This window comes from Melospiza melodia, chromosome 5 (assembly GCF_035770615.1).
Source record: "Melospiza melodia melodia isolate bMelMel2 chromosome 5, bMelMel2.pri, whole genome shotgun sequence".
Classification (NCBI taxonomy): domain Eukaryota; kingdom Metazoa; phylum Chordata; class Aves; order Passeriformes; family Passerellidae; genus Melospiza; species Melospiza melodia.
In genome coordinates, this window is record NC_086198.1 from 29188492 (window position 1) to 29206481 (window position 17990).

At 35.3% G+C, this 17990-nt stretch overlaps 1 protein-coding gene across 1 annotated transcript in view; it reads right to left on the minus strand.

Annotated features, from left to right (window-relative positions):
* The window catches only part of TTC29 (tetratricopeptide repeat domain 29), a 113554-nt gene that overhangs the window by 57971 nt on the left and 37593 nt on the right, over window positions 1–17990 (minus strand). Inside the window, exons 6-7 of the mRNA XM_063158007.1 lie at window positions 11686–11898; window positions 8983–9068 (exon numbers count right to left, since the gene is read on the minus strand). Coding sequence (XP_063014077.1) covers window positions 8983–9068; window positions 11686–11898 — 299 coding nt within the window. The remainder of the gene's footprint in view (window positions 1–8982; window positions 9069–11685; window positions 11899–17990) is intronic.

Genomic DNA, 17990 nt, shown 5'->3' on the forward strand with positions numbered 1-17990 from the left:
CAATAATTATATTAATTCTAATTCTTTAAACAACAACTTTGCAGGAATGAAATAATAATTTTCTTATTTCCTGTACCTAATAAAGAGTTTTATTATTAATTCATATTTGAAAAATGTTCAGAAAGTCATCCAGATTCTTCAGAGCAAAAAAAACTATGCAAACATCAAATCCAAGTATTTTCATTTACTGTTATTGTACAGTTTGAAATTTCCACTGCAAAAGGCATTGCCCTAGTGAAGGTTACTGCAATCTATATTTAGGACAGGAATATAATGTTTTCCAAGCCAGCCATTGTTGACATATTTCTTCAAAATAAAGCATGGCTTAACAGTCTGGAGTGAAGAAGCTTCATCTGTTACCCTTTAACAGCAATATCAGAGGAAAAAACAGTTTATGTATCTTTTCCATCCTGACAGATGTGACAATAGCTGGAAACACTGTGCCTGCCAAGAGCTTTTATCAAGTATGTTATAACAACTAGTAATAAGTGTAAATAATAAATGGCTATGATCTTATGGGAAACGGTGGCAATACTAAACAATTTTTGGTGCTTGCTGATGGGAGTGTGCTAGTCCTGGAATTCCCTGGCTTCCCAGTAGAGTTTTGGCCTGACAATAAACAACAGTTTAATACTTTATCTAATCCCAGCCAGGAGGTAAGTTCAACAGCAAGCTTTTGCAGATGTTCACATCCAATAATCTATTCATAATTGATGAAACAGGGAGGTCAGATGTAATGGTTGCTACTATTCCAGCAACAAATAAATGGTTATTGACAAAACAAGGCAGTGTGGCGCTGAGTGCTGAGCAGTGACAAGCATGAAACAGTGCTGAGACAGAAGTAGTGATGTGAATACAGCCCTTCATCTTGAGAATTCCTCTATGTGATGTGTGGCACCAGGGCTACTCTGACACATCAGCAGATGGAGGTGACTTGTAAAGGAAAAGTGAGATTCTGCAAGCACATAAAAGACAAAGGCAGAGCCGGGGGAAGAAACAAGGAGAAAAGGGTGGACAGGACTGGAAACTGGGGTAAGTGCAATAATGTGAATTTTTAAGAAATGTTTTTGTATGCAGGACTGTGATCCAGATGTCTGGATTGCTTTTATCAGATTGTTGTGTCTACATGAATGTACCTGGCTGTCAGATCACCGTAGCCTGCTAAGCTAATAGTACCATAATATATATACCTGCATGCTTAAATGCCCATTACTTCTTAGACAAAGCACCTATAAATATTCTGCTTCATACTTACTAATACCTTGAACAGATATTTTTAACTACACAGCTTTCCTAGCTAAAAGCAAGCAAGCAAGCAAGCAAACAAACAGTTAAATTTGCATAACATTTGTAAAAACTGCAGAGATAAACTAGTAAAGTATAAAACCAATTTAAATTAGATAATGTAGTGGATACTTTTCTGTAAATCAATATAGAAGTTCAACAAGGGATCTCATTCAGCTGAAAACCTTATATTCTTCAAGTTTTAACCCATGTAATGCAGTAAAAGACTGTTCTTATTGACTGAATAAAACTTGAGTCATATAGATGCAAATAGACACTTGAGATCTTTTGCATCCATTTCAGTGCTAAAATATAGTATTTCTACAGTGTTTACTGTGTAATATACTAGTATGAAAAACAGCTGAATGAAATGGGGACCTTTACTGTATATGCAGTCATAAAAAGATTTCAGACAGAAATATTTTAAATATTAATATTACTAAAATAATTTAAAGCACCAAGGAATGGGAAATCGATTTCTTTAGAAGTACAATTTATTTCACACTTTGCTACCAATTCTTTTGATCAGCTCTGAAATAATACATAAGCTGAAAGCAAAACAGCAAAACAAATTGCTTCTAGCAAGCAGGCACCAAGCTCCCAGTTTTACACAGACATGCCTCAGTGTTTTAACTTCTCAGGTTATTTATCTATCAAGTGATAAATTTTAAATTCCTCAAGATCTAATGCCTGAATCAAGACCTACTCTCCAATTTAGCCATGGATGATTCTGATCAAGCAAAGTTGTTAAGCATTTGTGAATACCTGAACATATGACTTGTCCTCCCAAAGTCATTGAGAATAACTGAATTGAAATTTAAACACATATGTAATAAGTGAATTGCTGTAGCTTGAACTGTACCAATTTGAGTAACCAATCTAATTTTAAAAGGCTTACTTTAGAGAGGTTTTTTAAATAATCTGTTCGTTAGAATTAATGATACAATGGAAAACAATACCTCCCAGATTATGAATACATTTACATTTAAATACTGAAATTTCTGAATTTGTACAGTGTGGGTACAAAAGTTTCCTTTCTCACAACACATTAAGAATCTGATTTCTGTAAGTAGACTATCTAAAAAAATTAGAAAATTTCTCTTGCAGTTCCTCAGCTATTTTCCACAGCCCTGGGTATAGAATGTGCAGTTTCACTAATGGAAGGGCACTAATGGGCTGGCAGTTCCTAAGATCTTGTATGTTATTGTTATCAGATAACAAAATATGGACTTAGACATGCTGTAGCTATACCTTTTCCTCAATTATGTACAGCATTTAGGTTCTGAGGTGTAGCACACCCAAGCTAGAAATCCAACGTGGGAATTAAATGAGCGAAAATTTTACATTGGCAGGTGCTTTAAAAAAAAAACCCAAAAAGGAAAAAGGGAGAACAAGGAAAAAGGAGCACATTTTATTCGCTACTCTAAAAAACGTTTCAATGGATTCCAGAGCGAATGCCTAAATCACACCCTATAACTGACAGAAGACAGTTACTGGAGTTTCAGAAATCTCAGGACAAGCTAACCATAACCTTCTTTCCCAGAAGCAGACCCTGTCTAACTGTGGCCTCAGTCTGGATGCCAACCTGCCTGGGAAAGCACAAGGAAGAGCCACCTGCACTGTGCACACCAGGGGAGAGCAGAGGCTGCTCCATCCCAGCAGCAACACCAAAAAGGTGAGACCTGAGCTGAGGCTCCATGGCTGCCAAGTGCTCTGCCCGCCATGCCTTGTGCAAACCAGATGTAAAGACACTTATTCCCTAGCAGAGCAGCTCAAGGAATTTTTATGGCTTTGTCCTCAATTTTTCAAGATATTAGACCTGAGCAAACCCCCAGTAAGGGCAGTTTGCTTCTTCTGAGTTCAAACATAACAGTTAGGAACAATTTCTCAGAAATAATTCAGAGTTATGCAAACAATTCTCTTGATCTTAGAATCTCTATGATGATGTAAATATACTTTAGTGCTGCACTGCACTCCCCTCCAGTTCTTTCCTATACTCATACAGAAAGTGTGTCTAAGTGCTTCTGCCTGTGTGTGTATAATAAAATAATAAATAAAGAATGATAAATCATTACAATTTATCATTTTTAAGTAGAGTAAAAATATTACAAAAAACAGATTTTGAAGTTTGGGAAACCACATTTGATATGTTAAATAGCAGAACTTCCAAATGCAGGCTGCTTAATATATATATTTTAAGTAAGGCTACATAATCTTATAAATATATATAAATGAAGAAACTTTCATATGTTTCAGAAGTAGAAACAAACAAAACAATGTCTTCCAGGCATAGCCCTATTTAAAACTGAGGTTTTAAACTTTTTGTCACCGACTTGTATTCAGATTCTTGAGAACACCAGTGGTCAGATAATTTTAACATTCTGAAAAAGTGCTATAGATTTATCTAATGGACTGAGCACTCAAACTTTCAACTCACTGCGGTAGTCTTACTCTTTTGGGATATATGAATGAATGAATTGAAAACTGTAATGGATGAGATGGAAATCCAGTCATTCATGGTGTTTCTTATGGAATGTGAGACTCCAAAAGAGTAGAGTCAATACCAACGATTTGCTAGAGCATGTATTGTTGCTGTGGGAAAACATGGAATTGTGATTTTTTTTTTTTTTTATCATCAGGTAATAGATTTTTAATGTATTTAATATTTTTGTTTCTTCTACTCTATAATTTTTGTGTAACTAGACTACTGTAATTCTGCAGCAGGGCTGCATTTAAGAGTGTTTTCTTACAGAGGATGTTCTTGCGGCAAATTTATCTTGACAAAAATCCACATAACTGAAGGGAATTCTTATGCTGCCATTAACCAAGGAAAATTCAATCTGAACCAAAGACTGAAAAAGAAAATGGCACCATGTTTCAAGGCAAGAATAGTGGACACCATAGCAGCAAGCTGCAAAACTGTGTGGTGTACAGAAAAGTATTGAAGGAATGTAGCATTGCTGCTTCTCATAATCAGAACCCTTTTCCCCACAGGTTTTCAAGGAACTGGTTAAGATAGGAAAAATCTTATCTACCTTCAACCCACAAAAGAACTCCTTCATTTGCTAAGAGACTGTTAACTTTCATGTCCAAATAAAAAGTTATTTTCATTCCTTCACTTTAGGAATTAAGTGCTAAATTAATAACAAAAAATCAGCTGAATGATCAGACATTCATCTCTTTCCTGAAGTTCTAGGTCTTCTTTAGTATTGTCAACACAAATAATTTTTAATTTCTTAATTGCCTCAGCATTTGAGTGAGTATATTTTGTCAGGACAAAGTTCCCTTCCAATATTAATTCTCTCACATAATTTTGTTTGCATTATCTTCACCAGTGTCTAGCAGCAGTGGGACCCTCCAGGAACATGAAATTTAACAGTTTCAAAGATGGGCCACTCATTTCTCTGTACACAATCCATTGCCAGTGTCAAAATCAATCAAAAGTGCCTACCTTCTAAGAAGGCTCAAAGTTTTGGGGTTTTATTCCTCAGACATGAAAACCACTAAATTCCTATATGAACAGAGCTTTTAAAACAGATTAAAAGTCACTTCAGTGAAAGTGGAGCCTCTAGGAATGATGAGACTTCTTCTTAAACTGGCACGCTAACATGTTTTTCCAAGCATGTGATGCCATTTATTAAGCTGAAAATGTTACACTTAATTACTAATGGCTGAGGATCACTTAGACTTCTAAATCACATGTGTGATTTAAAAGAAGGAAGTTTGAAATAATTTCCATTGAAGAGTATCTTTGGATGTGTATTGCGAGTCCCCATTTGAGAGGGGTTTTTTTTTGGGGCAACAATAATGAAAGTTTAAACCCAAACTCAGTGGTCTATTCACCACTGACTTGAAGTCCAGCCCTCTAACTTCACATGCTCATTCTTCTCAACAACCTTACTCAATATTTGAGAGAAAAGAGAATAACATTCACTCTACCTTTTGGAGTTCTTTTACTTGCTAAGATCCTCCTTGAGTTACCAAATCTATCCATCCATCCATATGGGCGTAATCCATATAATGAGATATAATCAGATAAAATAGACTGTACATATCAAATTCAGAATACCTGCACCCCACTCATATTCTCCCCAGCTGCATGAGAAGAGACAAAATTCCCAGTTGTTTTGACACAGACTTTTTCAGAAATTAAGTTTATCGCCATTAATTACCTCTGATTGCTGTAACAGGGTCATTTTGAATGTGAAGATGTCTTTGCAAGTTCATAAATTTTCTTGATAATTTTATGCCTGTGGCTTGTGTATCGTAATTCTGACAATTCATGCAGACAGCATTATGTCATAAATTACCACATTAGCTTGGCATGAGTCTCAGTACTCATGAACATTGCTTCTATTATTTAAATGTGTAACATATTTGAAGCACAGGATTCAATATCCAAAATAAAGGAACACTTAAAAAACCCTAACACTTAGATAACGAATGAGAACTGGATTTTTCCTAATGATTTGGGATGCAACTCTAATTGAAAGAGAAAAAATCCATTATACCCTACACTTTGAAGAATTCTTGAAAGCCCAGTTTAAGGAAAAAAAATTGCAAATCAAGCATTAGATTATAATGCTTTATGTAAGATTTCTAATGACACAGAAATATTTCACTTAATATTCTGCTTGTATAATGAGTCTGAGGAAAAAACAAGTAAACAGTAACTTTTACTTTAAAATTAGCTCAGATGGAGAACTCTTCATGACAAAATCTATAATGTTTAAGATGAAATCTATCTAATGCGAACTATTAATATTTTGTTGTAAAACCATTAGGCTTGGTTATAAAATCAGAAACCAGATGATATGAAAAATATTATGAACATACCCCACTGTTATTGAACGTAATTAGCTCTCAGGCTTTTAAACTTGCACACACTTATATTTTTATATCTAAGTAGCTCCACTGAAATCAATCATATATATCAAATAAAATTAAACTTATTTATAAAAATTATACACCAAATGAAATCATGTTAAACACCAAGTCCCTAGCACATAAAAAGCCTTCTCTAACAGAACCAGCCCGTTTGATACAAAGTGACTGCATTTTTTATAGAATAGGCTGCAGCTCAATCATTTCAGTCTTTAATTACTGCATCAGATAATGACTATTTTGAACATATGCTTCTCTGCCCTGCTAGAAGACATGAATGAGAGAAACAAGTTCATATGCATGATCCTGAGTGTGCATGTTGGGGGAGGGAGGCTAAAGAGCAAAAGGAACCAAGTGGCAACAATTGGAGGAAATGGTGCCTGTAACAGCTGCTCCTTTCAGATTCCCCTAGAAGGAGACTGCCTGAGGTGGACCACGGCACAAAGGGATAAAGAAGATGAAAACTGATGCAAAGCAGGGAAATAACTGCTGAGACCCCTGAGTCTACATCCGAATAGTCCCAAGCTGTGTGGCAAGACCTCTTTAGCATGCTACAGAAGCTGGTGATGAACTACATATTACCATGAGGCAAACTGGCTCCTAGCAGTATTGTCTGCATGTTATGTGTAATGATAACCAGTGGGCCCCTGGGAACAGGAGGCAATGATTTCATCTCCGTAAGCATCTGAGCTCCCCTCGGATACAGAGACCATTAAACTGAGAACAGAAGGGGAAATTTTAGGCAATGATTTCCAACTGGAGAGTGAAGAAACTTCTGCTCATCAGTACTATCAACCAGGGATATTTTACTGCTGTCTATATTGATATGCAAAGGACAAAAGGAGCTAAAACTGTACCCCTTTTTCTTCATCCCAGAGAACACAGTGTATTTTTTTTAACAAAAGTACTTTAAAAGTTTTTCATGTAATATTATTGGCAATGCCATTGTATTAGAAAATGCCACTGTTTTATTAACACTGAAAAGTATTGGTATTTCCATTACTGTTAAAATAACATTTTATACTTTTAATATAATGTATAACTTGTTTTTGTACTACAGAGACCTTCTTGCCCTTGCACTTTGCTTTCCTTAACTGTCAGGTGTTTTGGTAGGACTGAAAACATTAGGTACTACCTATTTGTTACATATTTAAAATGAGTACATTAAAAATTCAGGATTTCAGAAGCTTCCTTAAAAAAAAAATATCTGCATGCAACAAAAGGAAATGCAACTTCCAATGAAGCTGTAATTTTTTAACAAGAGATATGGGGGAGCAATGAAGGGAAGGGAATAGCTACAAAATGTAGTCAAAACTGATTCTGAGGAAACAATGCCAGGACAACTAATATTTTTAACATTTTCAAGGGTAGTTTTATCCTTTGTATATTCTGGAGAGATTAAGAGGCAGGCTTCTTCATTTAGCACATTTGTTTATCTTGCTGCTCTTCAGAAATCACACAGTATATTATGTGAAATGAGAAGTTAAATTAAGTTTCTGAGAGTCTGAGAAAAGTTGCTCAGGTAAGAATGCCAGCATGCTTGTCAGGCAAAAATAATCACAGGTAAACTGAAATACAAAAAATTATTGTCTAATCTATCACACTGCCTTCTTGTAGAAGATCAAATATCATATTCTTGTTGATGTGGCAACTATTAGATAAAATTTTATAAAACTATTTGGAGCTTTTTAGTTTTGAGATATTTTTACATTCAGCTACAGGTTTAATTGCAATTCACTGAGAACAGCCCCCCCTTTCCATCATTCAATTAATTTATGCAGAAGACAGGACTTTCAGCACTGAAGAATAATGTATAAAGGTGGTCAATAACTTCTAAAAAATTGTAACAAAAATGAAAACAGACAGAAATCTAGAACACATCCTACACTGCAAGAGCCAAGCAAGTAATATTGATACACATGCTGAATTCATTCTGAGACTTCTATTGGTCTGCTTCTGAGAAAGACAAAATACAAACCATCTCAACAAATATCTACAATCAATTACATCTATAAAACAAGTTCATTAATAGAATACTGAGTCATTCTGCAGTTAAAGAACAAACAGAAAGAGAAATTATCCACCTAATTAATTGCAATAATCATGAACAAAATATTCAAATTTATTTTCCACAGAACATTTCTAAAAGTATCATGGAGGACTGTGATTGATGACAGGCACAAAAGAATCAAGTTGATCCTTATCTTTCCTGTCACACTGACCTATGAGGAAGCAAGGAAACCCTCCTTTTAGAATAGAATTCTACATGCAGAGCTCCTATTGTCTTAGAATTATTAAAGCTCAAGGGAAACATCGGAAGAGGAGTTTGAACTCAAGTATCCACAGCAGAAATTGCATCAGCATTACAGCTTTTCAAAAGCAATTCATATTTCTTCTAAATTACTGATGTTCTAACAATGTAAGTGTGTGAACTGATATTTTTTATTGTTTCTCACAAATACACTGTACCAAACTAATTTGCAAAACTGGTGTTTTAAAAAACTGGTGTAGTAAATAGAGACTGTTTGATATTCACATATATACAAGAAAAGGAAGGCTAGTCACATATAACCTGAACTGTCAATTTATATTATTTCTACAGATCCAAGCATGAAAACCTGGACTCAGTCAGTTCTGGAATTTACTGGAACCACAAATGCTTGAGCCACATGGATCCCTGCCTACAGAACTAGATAAAGTTATGAAAGGTCTATGAGCCAAGTTTCTCCAAGGTTTTTCCCACTCTGCAAATGCCAAACAAGCTGAGGAGGCAGAGGAAGATACTGACAAAGCTAAAGCAAAGAATAAACTTACTGCTAATGCTGTCTCATTTTCTCCACAAAAATGATATGCCAGACTTAAGCAATAGGCTGCTTCTCCATGCATCTTTGTATCACCTCCTAAAGGAAGGGTAAAAGGTAGAGTTACCAGCATGATCTGAACAAAATTACATTGGTACAGACAGTTCTTGCAGGTTCTTAAACAAGATACAGATGTCAAAATACTGTAGTAAATTTTTCCCTTTCCTTACCCCCCCATGTATCTCTTTCTGAAAACATACAGTAGTAATTAAAAATAAAGGCTATGGAGTTCACCAAGGAAGTTAAGCAAAGTCAGAGAAAATATCTTCCAGTAATAAAGTACAATCAAATTAACATGTGTAAGTTCTGTGTCATTAATTGTTTAATCATGGTCCTAGTGTCTTCACATTAGAAAATTATACTAGTTTCCCTATATAGACTCAATATAAAATAAATGTGGCTACAAATAGGTAATAAACCTTCATATATATAAACACAAAATGTATCTTAACCCACACATTTTGCTAATGTGAATCTTGGTGAAACACCAAGAGAGAACCACCAGTTGACCACTTTCATCTTCCTTATTCTCCTCTCTGTTTTACTAGCTACTGTGGGGTAAAATAGCTAAAAAAATGGATAACTTATACTTGCAAACAGTACTTATAGAAAATTCTGGACAGGCTGTTGCTAAGGTGCATCCCACCTTTCCATGCCAGGTTTTAATTTACTGATACCAGTCTAACAAACACTGCTTGCTGGTTCTTTTGCATGGCTCCTTCAAGAGAAAATAGTCTATTTGATAACAAAATAAATATAAATTAATTATGTAGTTCTTAAAGCATCACACTATATTAAAAAATTTCCCTCCAGATCATGAGTAGCCATAAAAAAACCCTGTAGATGAAATTATATTAAAAATAGCCAAAAATCCAAATTTTCTGTTGCTCAAGATCCATCTGCTCCAATACAATAAATAGTGAAAAATCAACATGAAGAATAAGTGCATATCAAGGTATTTTGTAAAATGCATAAATAAATACAGTTACAATGAAAAGGGAGATTGTCTGCTTACAGTTGTACACTTTTTCTGTCCAAACACACAGAAGCCTACACCTAGTTCTGAAACTCTCTGAATGATAATAATCGCTGAGGTCATATCAGTGCTCTATCTATAGCACTTATATATTACTTACAATTATTAAAAACCTGCAACTCAAAAACCTGATGGTCTTTTCCAATACTCAACACCCCTTAAAAGGATAAGGGATAATAAGACAAAAGGATAGAGAAATACAGTTTCACATAAGAATAGTAAGTTAAAAGTTGCTAGGGACATAAAGAACTTTCTTCCTTGCTTAAGAGGATTTGACAGTCTGAAGCAGGTAATATCTAATCCTCATTCCTAAAGTGCATAAACACAGATGATGGTCCGGAAGGACAGAGTAGATTACAGATAACATGCAGTAGCCAGTATGGCTCTGGAATGAGGACTGGAGAACTCCTCAGAAACAAGTTCCTAAAACTTAAATTTAAAGAGAACAACAGCTCATATATTGTGCATAGTGCTACATGCCTCAGGAAGCTGTGAAAGTGATTGATCTGAAATTTGAAAAAAGGGAAACAGAACACCCACCTGGTCAAAATAAATTTTGGAAATACATAAGATCCATTTTGACAATCACTTAATATCCAGCAGTTCTCACTAGCATTAAGAAGACATTCATATGTAATTTCATAGCAGTTCTTCTAGTTACTGTACCTAATATTAAGAGGAGTGTAACTGTAGCTGTAATTTAAGCATATATTAAAGACAATAGCTGTAGAAAGTACTACAAGCTTGTATTATGACCTATACAGTCACAATGTTAATTGTTGCAGAACTTATTTTTAAATTTGGAGAGTATTTTCATTTTTTTGCCATTTTGGACAGTTTATCTATTCCAACAACTAGTTAAAGACTGGGCTACAGATTAAATATTTGGCATACATTATTAAATTAAAAAAACCTAACGCACCTGCTGATTCATATTGAATAAATATGTATTTTTAAAAAACCCTTCATTGTGAGGCTGTTTGAACAGCAGTAAATTTTTTCGGAGTGGTTATGGAGGCTCTACCTGTGGAAATACTAAAACCAGAGTGGATGTAATCCTGAGCAGCCTGCTCAGGACAACCATATGATTTCCAGCGGTTTCCCTTCCTACCTCTGTTGTGCTGCAATTCTGTAATATTTTACTTTCAGTTTAAAAGTATTTATGCATATTAAGATAGAAAATTTTTTTTTGCTTATGATAAAACCCTGTTTTTTTCAAGTATAAAGTAACCATGTAGAGTGAAAAGGTAACTTTTCCAGCAGATAATATAAGTCAAAAACTGCCAAATCAACAGTGACTAGCCAATCAAAATCAGTGACCTCAGCTTCCATCAGTGACTTCATTTTCTGATTGTGGGTTCACAGTTTTATATTATTGTTCCCACAAGGTTGTCAGGTTTTTTTGGAGATAGAGCTTTGAGGAACCTAAAAGTTTCTTTGTAGACAGCAAGAAGGCATTTCTGCTTCAGTGAGATCTGCAAGAGTATTGATAGCATTTGTCTTTAAGTTTCACAGGAAATAATCACCCATTCAAACCTTTGACAATTTCTACTTAACTCTTGGGAAAATCATGGCCTGCACATTGAATGAAGGAATAGGAAAGCATTGTTTTCCACCTACCTTCTTTGGCCATCTTTAAAGCTTTTATTAGCATTTTGATGGCCTCTTGGTGTTGTTTATTTTCCAGCATTTTGTCTGCTAGCAATGTATAAATTCTCCAGAGATGCTGACATGCCAGTGAAGTGTAAGTGTGGCCTGTCTCATCCTTCCAGGATGTGCCCTCTGTTAGCACATAAAAGGTTTCAAAATGCTTAGCAGCTTTTGTGACATGACCTGAAAAACATCATTCACAATTAAAATCAGTGCAATCATCAGAAATTGTTAAAGTTTGTAGTCCATAATAATTTCATCATTATAAGTAAGTTGTCGCCAAGCATTCCACAGATTTTTCAAGACTCTTCAATACATAACCCACGGATCACTGGAAAATACAATCAAATTTCACAGTACACAGTAACGTTCTAATTTAAATTTATCATATTTTTAATTAGCTTTCCTTTGTAAATTCCCAGTGTTGAGGGGGTGTGATTCCATGGATGCAAAGTCAGGATCTTCTAGAAAATAACTTTATTCTAGATTCATAAAGCCTTTGCCGTTCTTATACACTAAAATTTCATCTATGCATAAATAATCACAGCTGAAACCATTCCTCAAGTTTATTTTACCATAATGAAAACCTGTGGTGAAAGATTTGAAGTGTGGGGGATAAAGGTATCAGAATTGTGGAGAAAAACTAAAAACCTTCATTCAAACAAATTAATCAATGAGAAAAGGAATTATCATGCAAGGTAATTTATTCAGCAGTTATTTCAAGGCCAACTCTGGTGAGTTTATCTAGCAGATTTACTGCAAGAGCATTAACCATTGGTAGATTAATTACTGAGCCTGAAGTAATATACTCCAAGGTCTTCAACAGTAAGTTATTCAAACACTTCTAAGGCAAAGGAAAGTTTGAAGATAGAATTCAATTCATTTTCACATTCAAGTCGTTTTTCCTCTACCTTCAGCTGGATTTACCTCTGTGCATAAAAATCAATCTAGGAGATTTCCATACCTGCTGGACAATGAAAATTCAAAGCTCTTGGAAAGAACAGAAAACCTTTTTCTCATACATAATGGGTATTGCTGGGAAGCAGGTAAGATAAGACTATTTACACAAAAATAATTTTAAAGAAAGCATTCTAGTCACAATATCTTGTTTAGCAAAGACTCTTCTGTAGCAGGGAGAACTGTGAATGTGACCCTGCCTTCATAAGTGTGCATGTGATGGAGGAATCTTGTCCCATAGATCACCAATATATTAACTGCATTTCTATTAACAGCTGAAAAAACCCCAATAAATAGGTTCGTTTATATGTTTGTAGTTTGCACCTTTTCTGAGATGTGATTCACAAGGAACTATTGCTGTTTGGCAGTCTTTTTTGACAGTGCTGAATTCAAACTGAAAAAGAACCAGGAAGCAGAAAAGTTGTTTCCCAGTCATAGGAAAGGAAAGGAGAAAAGCTTGGAGATGTATCTTCTTTAAGCATTCCTTGAGAAAATGAGGTTATCTCCCCAGGCCTCTAGCCAACCTAGAGGCAGCAGAACAGCTATGACAGATTTCTCTTATTAACTCAATTTAGATTTGTCTTTTGCATATGTTACCCCTTTATAACCATGCTTTCAACTCTGCAATATAAAACATAACTCATCTTTATTAGAATTAAAATTTATTTTCATATTAAGTTTCTCCGATGATTAAAACAAGTTCAACTAAAACTGACAAGCACAAGAAGCTCCTCTTTCAAAGACGCAATGAATTAAATGAGTGTCATAGACAAATAATTTTATGGCTCTACAGCCTAAAATTCAAGTAAGAATCCCAGAGGAGACAACAGGCGCTGAAGAGTGCGGTGCCAGGTGAAAAGGGAGTCAGCAGGCTTTATTCTGTTCCATTCTACCCAGGGACAGGTATTGAAGAGATGGCCCAACACACTGGGAAAACAGGAAAAATTCTATACATTCTTCCCAAAATATCACACACTAGACATCAGACTGCACAAATAGAAAGGCAAAGGGAAATTATCACAACCAGTACAAGCTGTTAACAGACTCCCTGACAGTAGATGTAAGAGACAATAGACACACAGATTTGCTAAAGCCAGATGAAAACCCTTGTCTATTCTCAAGAGGCTTCTAATTTGAGTTTTTGTCTATCCAGTTGAGCTAACTTCTGAGGGCACAGTCAACACTGCAGTCAACAGCATTCCAGCTATTCAAGTTGCTAAAGGCAGATTTAAGATATTGAAGAAACTCATGTTGGGTTTGTGACAAACGATTGAAAGTTGAGTTAAAATGTAACATTAATAGATAGAGCCAGCATTTTGTTCACTTGGTTTCTCATAAGCACATACACTCTTACTTGGAATTCTCCCCAAAGTTCATTAATAAAGAAATTGTTCTTTTGAAAGAGTATTATCATACATTTGAGTCATTGGGATAAACTACATGTGCAATGGATTCTTTACTAGAATTTGATTCATGCGTTACTCAAGAACTTTCAGTAAGAATGGGAAGCAGCAAACAAATGAGTGGCATCACCATGAAGCTGAACAGTATCTGAGTTTCTCCTGACACTGAACATGATCACTTAACAGGACACATTGTTTAGGTAAATAAAACTTGCAATCTTAAAGATTATTGATCAGGTTGCTGGAACTATCAGGTGTGATGACTTTTACCAAGCTCCCTTCTTGCAGTATCCCATTGAGAAAGTTTCTATCAGACTAGAAATGGAACTCATACATTCCATACCCATCATAGTTCTCGGGAGCTGACCTAACCCTAAGAGCTGAGACCCGACACTCCTTATGCCAGACCTCAGCGAAACCTCTTTGGAAACAACCCATCTACATCAAGCTACAAAATGATAAAGTAATATGATTTTTTGGTAATATTCAAGTGGATCTATATTACATTTGGCCTCACTGAATTACCAAGAAAGATTACACAGTAAAATGTAAAACAATCTGTTCATAGAAATGCTAAAAAGAAAGTGATTCACAAAAAGCCAAAACACTGCTCATTTCCTAAACAAGGAAGAGATGGAATTCCTGACATGAAAGCCCTTACAAGGGAATTTGCTTACTGAAGACTCTTTCAAATCAAAAGAGCTATTTGGAGACGTCTCAAATTCATGGAAGGTAAAACATTTAAGACTTTGGAATTTATTCTTCCAAGAAAATAAACTGAAATTCTTTGTTGCCACTGGCAAATGACACATCAGCTTATTTATTTAATCCATAATGTTTCTGTGAAACTCAAATGTTGTGGGAAAATAATATTTTCAGGGGGCTGGTGAGTTTACTCCGTGTCATGAGTCAGTTCAGCTGGAACTGATCGGGCCAATGCATTCTAATTTTTAAACACTGAACTGCTGCAAGTGTTGCCTGCAGACATTCATAAAACACCATCTGAAAATCTTGCAAAAACATTAAAAGAAAGCAATTAGCCAATTGCAGAACATTGCTGAGAATAAGAGCATTTTTATCTTACTTAGGCAGCAAAAAGGCAGAGTTTTAAATTACTTTTATTATGAACTGAAAAAAAACAAAGACCAAAAAAAGCAAAATTAGAAGAAAAAACAATGGAGTAAGAAAATCACTTGAAACAGCTTGCAGAAATGTATTTTTATAGGTCTAGGAATTCAAAGAGAAAAGCACAAAAGTGTTTCTAGGAAACCCATGTTTGAAAAATCTATTTGCAGAATGTTACACAAAGCAGTAAAGCTATTTTCAGTTGGCAACACTAATGGCAATTGCATATTTATTTTCACACTGCCGCACAGAATTTATCTCAGTGGATACCAAATGGACTTGGAGAATCTCTGATGTCTCTCTTCTCTTCTTACAAAAGGAATCAAAAACCAGAATGTTTTTGATATATGTACTACCACTACCAAAATTTATACTTTAATAATTTTTTATAGTTTAATATAACTCAGGGCATAACAAAGGAAATCCCATCAGCAACAGCTTAATCTTAAATATGGGAGGCTACATTGTCTCAATATAATTTTGGGGGTAGAAAATCAGTTTTAAATAATTATATATGAATATAAGAAATTCTAACAGATTTTTGCTACAGTTTTCACTAGATTGCTTCAAATTAAAAAATTAAATCTATTCATTCAAGCAAAATAATTCAATGCAATTTTGTCAATATAGAAATGTTTTTAGATCATCTAAAAGTTTGTTCATAATTCTCCTTCTTAAAACCCAATCCAAAAATACAGATTTCTTATATCAAAATAGATACCAAACCAAAAGGGGTATGTATGGAGACTACTATTTTGCCTTTTTTTTAAGTAGAAAGTTTGACTAGATATTAACACAAATGGGTTTAAATGTGAAGCTGCCATAAAAGCAGGCACATAAATGTAATTCTCCCAGCCGCTATTTTGATGCACATTTTTGATTCCATGAATATTTTATGAAATGGCCCAAACTAAAGCCATATAACATTCCTGCATTACTGATGCTTGCGCCCGTAAGCTACAAACATTAGAGGCATGATTGAGTGCATTAAAATGAACTCATTCAGCAGTGCATTGATTACTTGAAGGAGGAAAAAAAAAAGTTACTCCCACTTAAGAAAACAGCACACAAACCTGAAGTTTTCAATACTGATATTAGAGACTCAAATTTGAATAATGTGGTATTTAACAAATAAAGGCAGTGCAAAACTATCTAGCATTCTCTACATACATTCCTGACTTTAATTAGGCGAGATGTTAATTAGGTCCACAGATTGCTTCCAGTAGTGTACAGGTAATTTAAAATGTCACAATCTGCAAAATGCAGTGGCTGACCTGCTCTAGCTCCATGCCTCAGCAATACTGAGAGCACCTAATGATTTCCTTTTCTATCAGCTTGTATATTTGCCAATGAAAATAATGCCACAGAAACAACTGCACAAGAAAAGTGACAGGTCCTTTAGGTAACCTGCCCCAGCAGCACCACTAGAAGCAGGAAGCACATATAATTCTAAATTGCAAACAGTTGTTGAGGGCTTCAGAAAATATTCTGCTGTAGATTAAAACAACTTCAAGGTAAAATAAACTTCATGGATATTATAGTATATTTTAATCCAGAGCATCTTTGGCCATCAGTTATTTCACTGCACAATGAGAACACAAAATCTGGTTGAAACATCAGCTAATGGTAACAAAAACCAAAAATGCTATTGTCTTTCAAAAGATAAATGCTTACATTTCAGTCTAACTGCTTGAACTACTTGTATTAAGCTCAGTTTCTCTGTTCAATTTTGACAGCACTACTCATGCTGAAATACTTAAGTCTGCCACAGAGATTGTTACAAAAGTGCTTAACAGAGATGGGTTCACAAGAAACACAAAACAAGGCTCTCATTCAGCAAACACTTCTCATTCAGTTGAACCACCTTGGACTCCTGAGGTAAAATGAATTGTAAAGAAGCCACTGGGACAGCCCTTACATGCAAAAACCTGAATTCCTGTGCCAGCTGAAAAAAAAAAAAAACAAGAAAAAAATTGCAGAAAGGATTTAAGATAAAGTTTTGTGGTTCTGTAACTCTCCAAGATCCATCTCAAACAAAACCAGTCATCAGCCAACAATCAAAGTGAGTATTTTTAAGATAATGGGTAAAACCTTATATGAATTTACTTTAGAGAAGCTGATTTTTTTTTTTATTTTTTTTTTAAGAAAGATTCCACATGAGCTTTAGCAAAATGATGTAGGCAGTTCATAAGAATATTGCAATGAACACGCTGGCTCTTCATGGGGTATTCTGACCATTCCTCCAGTTTGACACTACACCAGTAGATCTTACCCTGGAGTCCAAGTTGCCTAAGGCTAGCTGAAGCCATGCCTGAGAAGTCGAGCACTTGAAGGCACAAAGGAGAGAGGAAGAGAGAAAAGGAAAGTTGAGCCACACACAACCTGAGATGTTGCACTGGCAGACTGACTGACTGCAGTGGAAAAGGACAGTATTTTATCTTCCCTTCTCTGGGTGAAGGACTGCCAGGCTGGTCTTAGGTACTGCACCTTAGAGGATGATACATTATTTCTGTTTACATTACTTAAACAAATGTGTGCTGTATGAAAAGCAAATCATAACTGTAGTAATCCAGTGAGCATTAGAGCATATGTAGTCTTGTCCTCTGAGGACCTATATTACTTGCCTTAAAGCTCAAGCACTCAAAATACAGCCACACAAACCTAGAGGGCAGTGCAGACTGCAGAACCCGCAGCAGGACAGTTCACAGATTCTGTATCACACCACCAGCACACTGGGATATCAAACCTGTTCTAAAAAGGGCTTCCTTAAAGGGTTCTCCCAGAGACACC